At 43.8% G+C, this 12,898-nt stretch overlaps 1 protein-coding gene across 6 annotated transcripts in view; it reads right to left on the bottom strand.

Moving 5' to 3' along the window:
- Positions 1-10,367, bottom strand: part of LOC309400877 (geranylgeranyl transferase type-2 subunit alpha-like) — a 38,453-nt gene extending 28,086 nt beyond the window's left edge. The window contains exons 1-5 of one of the 6 annotated variants that reach the window (XM_081969597.1): positions 10,279-10,367; positions 2,534-2,580; positions 2,316-2,426; positions 916-1,040; positions 614-801 (exon numbers count right to left, since the gene is read on the bottom strand). In XM_081969597.1, the coding sequence (XP_081825723.1) occupies positions 614-801; positions 916-1,040; positions 2,316-2,426; positions 2,534-2,536 (427 nt within the window). In that variant the 5' untranslated portion in view covers positions 2,537-2,580; positions 10,279-10,367. Of the gene's footprint in view, positions 1-613; positions 802-915; positions 1,041-2,315; positions 2,427-2,533; positions 2,661-5,233; positions 5,282-5,310; positions 5,596-10,206 lie in introns of those variants that run through there. The other 5 variants (XM_081969594.1, XM_081969593.1, XM_081969592.1 and 2 more) reach the window with 5 other exon arrangements.
- Between the last annotated feature and the right edge of the window lie 2,531 nt (positions 10,368-12,898).

Genomic DNA, 12,898 nt, shown 5'->3' on the forward strand with positions numbered 1-12,898 from the left:
AGAAAAAGGAGGGAAAGTGAGATGAAGAAAGGGAGGGGGAAGGTAGGAAGGAAAAAGATAGATTAGATATAGATAGATGGATGGATGGATGGATGGATGGAAGGAAGGAAAGGAAGAAAGGAGGGAGGAAGGAAGAAAGAGACTAGAGACAAGAGGCAGAAATTAGATGAAGAAAGATCATCACTATGTATGAATGTAAAGGTGATTCATAATTAGAAATACGCCAATATAACCATCAGAAGTATAAATAAGCCAATGTCAAGAGAAATTTAGCTGAAATTACTGTTATATTATTACTAAGGTAACCAGTACATGCATGGGGGTGTGTATTTTTTTCTCTCTTTACCACGCTTTTGTAAATGATATACCCTGGCAATGCACTGCATTTAAAACATTTATGAATAAAATAATTAAAAATTAAAAATTAAGAAAGAAAAGATAGATAGATAGATAGATAGATAGATAGAAATTGCCAACAAGTGAATCCTCTATTCAATTAACAAGCTGCTATAAATCAGAGAAGAAAGGAAAGAAGGAAGGAAGGAAGGAAGGAAGGAAGGAAGGAAGGAAGGAAGGAAGGAAGGAGAAGGAAAAAAGAACAGGAACTACGCACAATTTCGCTCGTCGATCTCCAAAAACTTGCCGCACAGCTCCAGTTCCCGGGTCCAATCCGGTTCGGGCATGTGCTCCATCACCCAGCACCGATGATGCCAGGTGCCATAAGATTTGGGATTGACCCTCAAGCAGCACTCCAGGAAGGCAAGTTCTCCCTTGCACAAGGCTTGCATCTCTTCCGGGCTCCTGGCAGGGGATGGAAAGGGGGGGTGGACGGACCTGTGGACCTCTGGACATCATGGGGAGACCCTCTTGTCTCCTCTTCCCAGACCCCTCCTCCCCACCCCACCCCTTACTCACTCCTCCTTCTCCAGGTGCAGGAAGGTCTCTCGCCGGAAGTTCCAGAGGGTGGCAAAATCCGGATTGGCACCCAGGACTTTGTTGCTCAGCTCCAGGGCATCCTTGTCCAGCTCCCCCAGTTTCCTCTGAAGCAGAGAGTTAAGATGGCGGCATCCCAAACGCCCCTTCGCTCCCTGCCTCCCTCCGATTTCTCATGAATCTCACAGCCACCAAGGAGGTTGGGGGTGGGTGGGAAACGGAGTCCCCGGAACTGGGTTTCTCACTCTTGGGTAGCTTGAAGAGAAGTGGAGTTGAACAGGAAGGAAGGAAGGAAGGAAGGAAGGAAGGAAGGAAGGAAGGAAGGAAAAGGGAGGGAGGGAGGTTGGGAAGGAGGGAAGATGGGAAAAAATTCAGGAGCCCTCTGCCGGCTTCCCTGAAGGCTCTGGAGGGCAAACAACGGCAAAAGTGACTTCCGGATTGCTCGTAGGGCTGGATTTAGCCCTCCGGAGTGTTCAGGAGCCCTCAGGCAGCTTCCCTGAAGCCTCCGGAGGGCAAAAAACAAACCTACGAGCAAACCGGAAGTCACTTCCGGGTTTCTCGTAGGGCCGATTTTAGCCCTCCGGAGCGTTCAGGAGCCCTCTGCCGGCTTCCCTGAAAGCTCTGGAGGGCAAACAACGGCAAAAGTGACTTCCGGATTGCTTTTAGGGCCGCTTTTAACCCTCCGGAGCCTTCAGAGAAACTGCCTGAGGGCTCTTGAATGCTCTGGAGGGCTAAAATCGGCCTTACGAGAAACCCGGAAGTCTGTTTCTGAACTTCCGTTTTGCCCGTAGGGCTGACTTTTTATGCTCCAGAAGCTTCAGGGAAGCTCCTGAAGCCTCCGGAGTGCCTCCGGGGTGGGGGGAGGCTGTTTTCGCCCTCCCCAGGCTTCTATAAAGCCTCTGGAGCCTGGGGAGGGCAAAAAAAGCATGCCGAAAGTGGGGTGGGGGAGTGCTGGTTGTGCGAGCATGTCCGCTGGGGTCGCGCGCATAGAATTATGGGTGTTGTGCCCCCTGCGCATGACCCCCCCCGTGCTCCCCCCCCTGCTTTTGGCACACGAGCCAAAAAAAAGATTCGCCATCAATGCAATAGGTCATCGCTAATAAAATGGAACTTTGAGGCACTTCAAGTCTCGGAGTCTTCTTTAGTTGGGTTGTTAATTGGAATCTTGACAGATAGATAGATAGACATCTTTCTATCCATCCATCCATCCATCCATCCATCCATCCCCCCCAACCCCAAGGACTCTTCAAACGAGTGAGAAGGCCCAGGATTTCGAAGGTCCACACGGCAAGAGGTCCCAACCAGCCAACCCAAGACCTTTCCAGCATCATTTTCACCCAGGAGCAGAAGAGAGGGAGGAGTCCCAGCCTCAGGTGTTTCACCTTCTCAAAGATGGCCTTGGTGACTGTTGCATACTGCTGGAGCTTCTTCTCCCGTTCCAGGCGTTTGGCTTCGGCTTGTTCTTCCGTCGTCTTCACCTTCAGCCGTCCGTGCTGGTGGGGAACCAAAGAGAAGGAGCCGAGGATGAGGGACATTGCTTCAGGGAAGCAATGAGGAAGATCAGGAAGGACCCATCAAAAGAACCAGGCCCAAAACTCACCATCTTGACCGACTCCGAAGAAAGAGGCAAAGAATGAATCGCGTATCCTAGGAAAGAAGGAGAAAAAGAAACCTCAGTGATCTTTGCAGCTCAACCAGGCAAGCTGAGGATGATGGAAACTAGAGTCCTAGAGATTAACACCAATTAACAGAGTTGGAAGGGAGCTTGTAGGTCATCTAGTCCAACCCACCCACTTGACGTTTAACATGGCCTTGGCCTTCAGATGGAATGTCATGCTTACAACCAACCACCCAATTTTTTAAAAGTATAATTTCCCAGTTTTCCATTTCCCAGCAATTTGAATTCCACCCTGTTTTATCTTCTCACCAAGCCCAGAAATTTGACTGAGCTAAAAACCTTGGCCAAAAAGGAGGTGGAACCTGGTTTTTTTTTTACAAGCTGGTGAGAAATTGTGCAAGAACACGGAAATGGATAGGTTAACGTTAAGGATAAAGAAGATACAGGCTACTTTTTAAACATGGAATTTGTTTGATCAACGGTTAGACAATAAAAGTGTAAATTGGAAACTGGAAGAATACTATTATATACAAGTAAAGAATAATTTTATAGGTTTTTTTAATTTTTAAATTAAACATTTCATCTTCCATTAAACAGTGTGCTGTCCGATTACAAATATCTCTGCAATTAGTCAACATTTACAGTATTCGTCACATTGCTAATAATTCTCTAATGTTACAATGATAATTATAATCAGCCTTATAACTCTATTTATTTCTCCCTTTTAATATATAGACTGAAAATATAATTATATCGGATATAATAATCTTAACACTCGTAATAGTAAGAATCATCATATTGTTTACATCTCTATCTTAACATATATTCTTTATTTCAGTGATCTCCATTCATTTCTCACTTCTGTTTTTATTCTCCAACCATCCATAAAATAACTCCCATGTCAGATCATATTCTGTTTGTTCTTTCTCCTTTATAGCCAGCGTTAATCTGTTCGTTTCTGCAGTCTAATATTTTCCTAATCACATTCTCATCCATAGGGATCTTATCATGGTTCCAATTTTGTGCAAATACAATTCCAGTTGCAGTTAATACATGTATAAAGTAATTATACATTTGTAAAATGATGCTAGAGAGACACCAGAACAAGGAGTTTTCTCCCGAATGCCATCACTCTGTGTAACAACTAATTCCCACAACACTCAATAATTTACTAAGAATGTATTACTATTATTCTTTTCTTCCTTCCTAGTATCTATAAGTATAATCTTTATTGTCATTGTACTTAAATACAACAAAATCTATCTCTCCCCACTTATGACTATAACCATGTTGCTTGTATCTTTCAATTTATATTGTTTTTACTTGTTTCCTAGTACAATTTGATAGCTTATTAGTAACCTTGACTATCACTAAGTGTTGTATCTTTTTATTCTTGATGAATGTATTTTATTCCCTTATGTACACTGAGAGTAGATGCACCAAAGACCAATTCCTTGTGTGTCCAATTACACTTGGCCAATAAAGAATTCTATTCTATTCTATATTCCATTCTGTATTTTATTTTATTCTTCCATTCTATTTCATTTACTATTCTATTCCATATTCTATTTTATTCCATTCCATTCTTCTATTCTATTCCATATTCTATTCTATTCTTCTATTCCATTCCATATTCTATTTCATTCCATATTCCATTCCATTCCTAATTCTATTCTATTCCATTCTATTTCTATTTCTATTCCATATTCTATTTCATTCCATATTCTATTCCATTCCTAATTCTATTCTATTCTATTCCATTCTATTCTATTCCATATTCTATTTCATTCCATTCCATTCTATATGTTCCAGAGTTTACTACAAACGCTGTTTACTAAATACTTAAATATGTGTAAGAAAAATATATAAATAAAATATATATGTATAAAAAAAGAAATGGTACAAGCACACCATTTTCCTGCCAGCAACCTCCCAGAGGAATAATAATAATAATAATAATAATAATAATAATAATAATAATAATAATAATAATAATAATAATAATAATAATAATAATAATAATAATAATGCCTGGTTAATTTGGCCTCCTTAACATCTTTTTTTTTTAAATCCAAAAATCTGAAGCCGGTCCGTTTCCCATAATGCATTGCCCATCACTGGGGCATTGTGGGAAATCCAGTTTTTTTTTTAAAAAAGAACCTGGACTAGATCCAACCAGGCAGCAATCCTACACCCAGGGACGTTGCCTCAATCTGACTAGGTGGCTCAGAGGCTCAGCTTGTGCGATCAGAAAGGTCGGCAGTTCGAATCCCTAGTACAGGTCTCCTGCGTGAGCATAGGGGGCTGGACTAGATGACCTCCAAGGTCCCTTCCAATTCTATTTATTCGGTTATGCTATTCATTCCCTTCCAACTCTTGTTACTGCTTATGTGCTAAAGCCCCAGGCTCCCTTAAACCCCAGATACGCTGAATGGTAGCTAGGTTTGTGCATCACACTTAAACCAGGATGCAAACGTGGTTTGATCGTTTATGCAACGTCAAGCCACTGTTGTTGGTTCAACCATGTGTCAGGTCTAAGGCCAAGCATAGGTTCAGCCAATGATGGCTTGTTCAAGGATTGCAAAGCATGCACACGTTGTCCTTTAGCATGTAAGCCCAGAATGCAAACATTCTCGACCAAAACCTGGGGGCGGCAATCTGAGCCCCCCTTACTCATTTTACCTTCATGCACAATTCCTCCCCCCCCCCCCTTTGCTTTCGTACTAATGCACCATCAGCTACATTCAGACAAGCCTTACCAATTCCTTTCCTAGTTCCTCCCCCTCCAGGAAGCCGCGAAGTGGTCTCTCCCGGAAATATTTACCTCGATTTTCTATAGGACGAGACCATTCTGAACACGCCCGTAGGGGTGGTTAGAAGAGGCGCCGGGCTAATCCTTAGCAGCCTCTAGGGGGCGATACCAACCGGGCGCTGAGGACAGGGGGGAGATAGGCAGAGAAGATGAAATCGGTCGGTGGCGAGTGGTCTCGTCCGCGTAGACTCGGTGAGGAAACAGGTCCCTTCGGGCGAATCCAATGAAGGGGGGAGGGGGGAGAGAAGTAGATGCGGATGGGAACTACCATTGAGGTCCGAAGGCTATCGAGTTGAATCCTCCCGGCGGGACGGAGCGTCCTCATTCTTAAAGGAACAGCTTCAGTTTTGAATTGAATTGTGCAGGTAGTCCTCGATTTACGTCCACAGTTGAGCCCAACGTTTCTGCTTGCCTGCAGTGACACATTTCTTAATGGGGACTTTCGCCCCATTTTGCAACCTTTCTTGCCGTAGTCGTTAAGTTGAACCACTGCAGTTGTTCACTAAGTAAGGCGGTTGTTAAGTGAATCACTTGTCTTGTCAAAAGGTTGCCAGAGAGGATCGCGTGACCTTGGGACACAGCAACGGTCGTAAGTGTGAACCAGTCACCCAGCCGTCCGAATTCTGATCATGGGGCTGCTGCAGCCGTCGTAAGTGTGAAAAACGGTACTAAGTCCCTTTTTTCAGCGCTGTTGTAACTTTGGTCACTAAACGAACGGTTGTATGTCGAGGACTACCTATATTGCATTGAATTCACACACACACCCTTTTGCAAACTTTGTTGCTATTTTGAAGGGGGGTGGGAAGTGGGGGTTGGCTAAGAGGAGAACCAAGACTCCAATTTCATCCATGGGACTGGGCTCCTACTGGCAGGAGAGGGTTTCACATTGGCACGAAAGGAAAAGGGATGGAAGAAGGGAAAAAGAGGGGAAAGAAGGAAGGAAGAAATTGAGAAGAGAATTAGAAGGAAGGAAGGAAGGAAGAAAAAAGAGGAGAAGAGGAAGGAAAAGGGAGGGAAGAAGAGGGCGGGAAAGAAAGGAAGAAATTAAGACAAGAAAAACAGAAGGGCAGGAAGGAAAAAAGTTAACAAAAGAGAAAAGAATTAGAAGAAAAGGAAGGAAGGAAAAAGTGGAGAAAAGGAAGGGAAAGGGAGAGAAGAGAAGGAAGGAAGAAATTAAGACAAGAAAAACAGAAGAGCAGGAAGGAAAAAAGTTAAGAGAAGAGAAAAGAATTAGAAGAAAAGGAAGGAGGGAAGGAAGGAAGGAAAAGGAGGAGAAAAGGGAGGAAAAGGGAGGGAAGAAGAGGAAGGGAAAGAAAGGAAGAAATTAAGACAAAAACAGAAGAGCAGGAAGGAAAAAAGTTAACAAAAGAGAAAAGAATTAGAAGAAAAGGAAGGAAGGAAGGAAGGAAGGAAAAAGTGGAGAAAAGGAAGGGAAAGGGAGAGAAGAGAAGGAAGGAAGAAATTAAGAAAAACAGAAGAGCAGGAAGGAAAAAAAGTTAAGAGAAGAGAAAAGAATTAGAAGAAAAGGAAGGAAGGAAAAAGAGGAGAAAAGGAAGGAAAAGGGAGGGAAGAAGAGGGAGGGAAAGAAAGGAAGAAATTAAGACAAGAAAAACAGAAGAGCAGGAAGGAAAAAAAGTTAAGAAAAGAGAAAAGAAAAGAAAAAACAGCCTGAAAATGGCCCAAAAACCCAACAGAAAAACAAGTCATCTTCAGTCTGTTTGGGGCCGTTTTCAGCTTTTTAAAGGGTTGTTTTCAAGTCATTTTTCAGCTGTTTATGGCCCAAAAATCAGCCTGAAAAACGCCCAAAAAAACCGATCTGTTTTTTGGCCATTTTTCAGGCTGTTTTCCGACGCTCCAAGGGCCTGGGAAGACCAGCCCGCCGTTGTGCATTCCTGTTTAGGCACTCGTATAGGGTCTCCTGCTTGAGCAGAGGGTTGGACTAGAAGACCTCCAAGGTCCCTTCCAACTCTGTGATTCTCCCCCCCCCCGAATAAATAGTGTTCATTTTCGTTTTGATCCAACTCTGTGATTCAACCGATCCTTATCAGAATTTCACATTCTTGCTTGTTACTTCAAAGGGACTAGAAACATTAATCAAAGGCGCTCCTCGTTTCCTGAAAACAATTATTCAGAGGTTAGCTTGACCGAATGGGGGGGGGGGGGGGCTAGATAAACAAATATAATGTTGTCTTGCACCCTTGTTTTCTTTGGCAGAAAGGGACGCATTCCTGGTACGCAGGCCAGGCCTAGAGGAGCTCTTTAAATATTTGGCATGGAAATAATAATGTCCACATATTTACTGGCTAATCAATCAGCTGCCCCAGATAACCAAAGCAAATCAGGACTTTATGTAGCGTCGCAAAACGGAAAGATCTCCATCGATCTGGGGACCTGATCAGCCTGAAAGCTGAGGAAAGGACCTGCAATGCACAGTAATATGGTCAACACCTCGATTTACAACGGTTTTCTTTAGCGACCATTTTACGACGACACTGGGGAAAAAGTGACTTATGATCCTTTTTCGCACTTGCGACTGTTTCTCCATGGTCAAAATTCAGATGCCTGGCCACTGACTCATATTTATGACGGTTGCAGTGTCCCGGTGTGTTGTGTGTGTGTATCCCATGATCCCCTTGTCAGGGTCCCGAATAGCATCCAAAATTAAATCAGAGTCCAAGGCAAAGTATTGCTCAATTGATTAAGAGAGCCACGTTGGCACATCTGGGAAAACCCGAATCTGAAAGCTTCCCAGTTTTCCCCATCCAGTTGAAAGTTCAAGATCTTGCCCCCACACCCACAAGTCCATCCCATGGTCCCATCTCCCACTGCCACGCTGGCAGCTTCCACCCATCCAGTTCCGGTCAGGCGCAGAGGTGCCAAAGACAAAGGATGACCTTGGCTTTCTAGAAAGAATGTTGTTATGGCTGCCTATCATCTAAACTCCACACAATCCATTTTCCCACAATAGAAAATGCACAGTAGGACAATAGAATGGGTGGCAGGCCAAAGAGCCGAAAGAAAAGATGGCTGCAGGCCTGACGCCCCTTTTGCGACCTTCTGACTAGCCAAGTCAACGGGGGACGCTGGATTCACTTAACAACCCCGTGACTCACTTAACAACCGCAGGGATTCACTTAGCAAGAAAAGTCGTTAAAAGGGACAAAACACATTTCTCGCTTAGCCACGTAAATTTGGGGCTCGATTGTCGTTAGCGGAGGACTCCTGGTGCACACCCCTGAGCGAAGAAATGTGGCTATAGAGTTGTGTCACGAAATCCCAGTGCAATATTGGCAACTTTAAGATGGGTGGACTTCGACTCCCAGAATTCCCCAGCCAGCGTGGGCGGGGTTGGGGAATTTGGGGAGTTTCCGCTATTGAGTTTTCAAGGTCTCCTCTTAATTGTCATGAATTTGCTCGCTCTTTCCAGCTGTCGATCACGTCTGAATGTGAGTTTGTCTATAAGCGGAGGACTTTCCCACACAACTTTAGCAAAGGCAGGCTTGCAACCGTTCAGTGAGTGGCCGTCCGAAGTTACGACGGGATTAAAAAATGTGAGTTACAGCAATAGCAGTAGTCTTTAGACTTACATACCGCTCCACAGTGCTTTTACAGCCCTCTCTAAGCGGTGTACATATTGCCCCCCCCCCCCACGCACACAATTTAGGTCCTCATTTTACTGACCTCAGAAGGACGGAAGGCTGAGTCGACCATGAGCCTGGTGAGATTCGAACTGCTGGCAGTGGGCAGTCAGCCTGCAATACGGCACTCTAATCATTGCAACAAAATGGCTTCCTTCCTTCCTTCCTTCCTTCCTTCCTTCCTTCCTTCCTTCCTTCCTTCCTTCTCCCTCCCTCCCTCCTCCTTCCCTTTCACCATCCTTCCTCCTTCCCTTCCTCTTCCTCCCTCCCTCCCTTCCTTCCTTCCCTTTCCTTCCTTCCTTCCCTCCTCCTTCCCTTTCACCATCCTTCCTCCCTTCCACCCTCCCTTCCTCTTCCTTCCCCTTCCTTCCTTCTCCTTCCTTCCCCCTTCCTTTTCACCATCCTTCTTCCCTCCCTCTTCTTTCCTTCTTTCCTTCTTTCCTTCCTTCCCTCCCTCCCTCCTTTCTTTTCTTCCCTCCTTCCCTTTCACCATCCTTCCTCCCTTCCACCCTCCCTTCCTCTTCCTTCCCCTCCCTCCCTTCCTTCCTTCCCTCCTCCTTCCTTTTCATCATCCTTCCTCCCTTCCACCCTCCCTTCCTCTTCCTCCCCCTCCCTTCCTTCCTTCCCTCCTCTTTCCCTTTCACCATCCTTCCTCCCTTCCACCCTCCCTTCCTCTTCCTTCCCCTCCCTTCCTTCCTTCCCTCCTCTTTCCCTTTCACCATCCTTCCTCCCTTCCACCCTCCCTTCCTCTTCCTTCCCCTCCCTTCCTTCTCCTTCCTTCCCTCCTTCCTTTTCACCATCCTTCTTCCCTCCCTCTTCTTTCCTTCTTTCCTTCCTTCCCTCCCTCCCTCCTTTCTTTTCTTCCCTCATTCCCTTTCACCATCCTTCCTCCCTTCCACCCTCCCTTCCTCTTCCTTCCCCTCCGTTCCTTCCTTCCCTCCTCCTTCCTTTTCACCATTCTTCTTCCCTCCCTCCCTTCCTCTTCTTTCCTTCTTTCCTTCCTTCCTTCCCTCCTTCCCTCCCTCCTTCCTTCCTTCCCTCCTCCTTCCCTTTCACCATCCTTCCTCCCTCCCACCCTCCCTTCCTCTTCCTTCCTTCCTTCCCTCCTCCTTCCTTTTCACCATCCTTCTTCCCTCCCTCCCTTCCTCTTCCTTCCTTCCCTCCCTCCCTCCTTCCTTCCTTCGCAATAACACTTAAACATATACCACTTCACAGGGCTTTCACAGCGTCAGAGTCAGCCTCTTGCCCCTAACAATCGGGGTCCTCATTTGACCGACCTCGGAAGGAAGGATGGAAGGCCGAGTCAACCTGGATCCCGATGAGATGCAAACTGCCAAACTACGACCGTTTCTCGCGCTTACGACCGTTGCCGCATCTCTGCGGTCACGTAATCAAAGCTCGGTGCCAGCCGGGTTGCGGATTTGGCTGGGACACAAAACAAACTTCTCAGATTAACGGGAAACTGTAAATCCGGTTGCCAAATTATTCTAAAGTCAAACCTTGACTTTATTTGACGGGGCAGAAGCAGCTGATAACTCAGAGAACAAATACACTTTCCTGGGTGTGGAATAAACACTAACTTTGTTTTGTGATTTCTGGAGAAACTTTTTAACCCCGTGATTTATTTTTTAAATCTGCTTTTCTTTCCAAATATTTCAAGCCTCCCCCCCAGATTAAAAACAAAACAAAACTCCCCCCCCCCAAACAGGCCTCAGGGTCTTTGGGAGCAGGATGTTAACAGAATAACAGAGGGGCAAGGGACCTTGGAGGTCTTCTAGTCCAACCCCCAGCTCTGTTTTTCGCTTTTCCCTGTGCGTCCTCAGAAACTCTGCACTTCCCAGCGTAACATGGTTTCCCCAACTGATTAGAGAGAGTCCTCGATTGACAATGATTCATTTAGTGGCCGTTCGAATTTACAACCCCACCGAAAAACGTGACTCAGGACAGTTTTTCACACTTACGACCGTCTTCACGTGGCAACCGACTCATTGTTCTAGTGGACAACCATTTAAATAGGAGCCAGCCGTGGGCAGCAGCTGCCAAAAAAGCCAACACAGTTCTAGGCTGCATCAACAGAGGGAGAGAATCAAGATCACGTGAAGGGTTAATACCACTTTACAATCCCTTGGTAAGGCCACACTTGGAATAGTTGCATTCAGTTCTGGTCGCCACGATGTAGAAAAGATGTGGAGACTCTAGAAAGAGTGCAGAGAAGAGCAACAAAGAGGATTAGGGGACTGGAGGCTAAAACATAGGAAGAACGGTTGCAGGAACTGGGTATGTTCAGTTTAATAGAAAGAAGGACTAGGGGAGACATGATAGCATCTTCCAATATCTCAGGGGTTGCCACAAAGAAGAGAGAGTCAAACTATTCTCCAAGGCACCTGAGGGTAGGACAAGAAGCAATGGGTGGAAACTAATCCAGGAGAGAAGCAACTGAGAACAGAGGAGAAATTTCCTGACAGTTAGAACAATTAATCAGTGGAACAGAAGTTGCCTCCAGAAGTTGTGAATGCCCCAACACTGGAAGTCTTTAAGAAGATGTTGGATAGCTATTTGTCTGAAACGGTATAGGGTTTCCTGCCTAGGCAGGGGGTTGGAATAGAAGACCTCCAAGGTCCCTTCCAACTCTGCTATTGTATTGAATTGTATTGTATTGTATTGTATTGTATTGTATTGTATTGTATTGTATTGTATTGTATTGTATTGTATTGTATTGTATTGTATTGTATTGTATTGTATTGTATTGCAGTACCCCCGGCTCAGGTGGTTCCCTTTTGCGATCTTCTGAACAAGCAAAGTCTATAAGAAAGATTCACTTAACAACCGTGTGACTGCAGGGATGGACTTAACCACGGCTGCAAAGAAAGCAGGCCCAAGAGAGCAAAACTCAGCCAACCACTGAATTTGGGGCTCAGTTGTCGTCGTAAGCTGAGGACTAGCTGCATTCTTCAGGAAGGTCGTAAAACGGGGCAAAGCTCCCTTTAAAACGGCTCGTGGTCTTAGCTGTGGAACTCTGGGGCTCAATTGTTCCTGTAGGCAGGGGTTGCCAACTTTTTCTATACCCTGCATGCCTAGATCGCTTCTGATCTATTCTCACACACCCCTTAAAAAATAAATAATTATATGCATAGAATGTATACATATAAACCATAATTTTGAAATGTCTAAACTCAAGTTTTCACACCCCCTGGAATATCATCTTGCACCCCCAGTTGGGAACTCCTGCTGTAGTTTAGGTTTAGTTTAGTTTAGTTTAGTTTAGTAGTTTTTTTTTTTTTTTGGTTTAGTTTAGTTTAGTTTAGTTTGTTTTAGTTTAGTTTAGTTTAGATTAGATTAGTTTAGATAAATTTAGTTTACTTTAGTTTGTTTTAGTTTAGTTTAGATTAGATTAGTTTAGATAAATTTAGTTTACTTTAGTTTGTTTTAGTTTAGTTTAGTTTAGTTTAGATTAGATTAGATTAGATTAGTTTAGATAAATTTAGTTTACTTTAGTTTGTTTTAGTTTAGTTTAGTTTAGATTAGATTAGATTAGTTTAGATAAGTTTAGTTTACTTTAGTTTTACTTTAGTTTAGTTTAGTTTAGCTTAGCTTATTTTAGCTTAGCTTAGCTTATTTTAGTTTATTTTAGCTTAGTTTAGTTTAGATTAGATTAGTTTAGGTAAGTTTAGTTTACTTTAGTTTGTTTTAGTTTACTTTAGTTTAGTTTAGATTAGATTAGTTTAGATAAATTTAGTTTACTTTAGTTTGTTTTAGTTTAGTTTAGTTTAGATTAGATTAGATTAGTTTAGATAAATTTAGTTTACTTTAGTTTGTTTTAGTTTAGTTTAGTTTAGATTAGATTAGATTAGTTTAGATAAGTTTAGTTTACTTTAGTTTTACTTTACTTTAGTTTAG

This window comes from Natrix helvetica (genome assembly GCF_964273705.1).
Source record: "Natrix helvetica genome assembly, chromosome: W".
NCBI classification, from domain to species: domain Eukaryota; kingdom Metazoa; phylum Chordata; class Lepidosauria; order Squamata; family Natricidae; genus Natrix; species Natrix helvetica.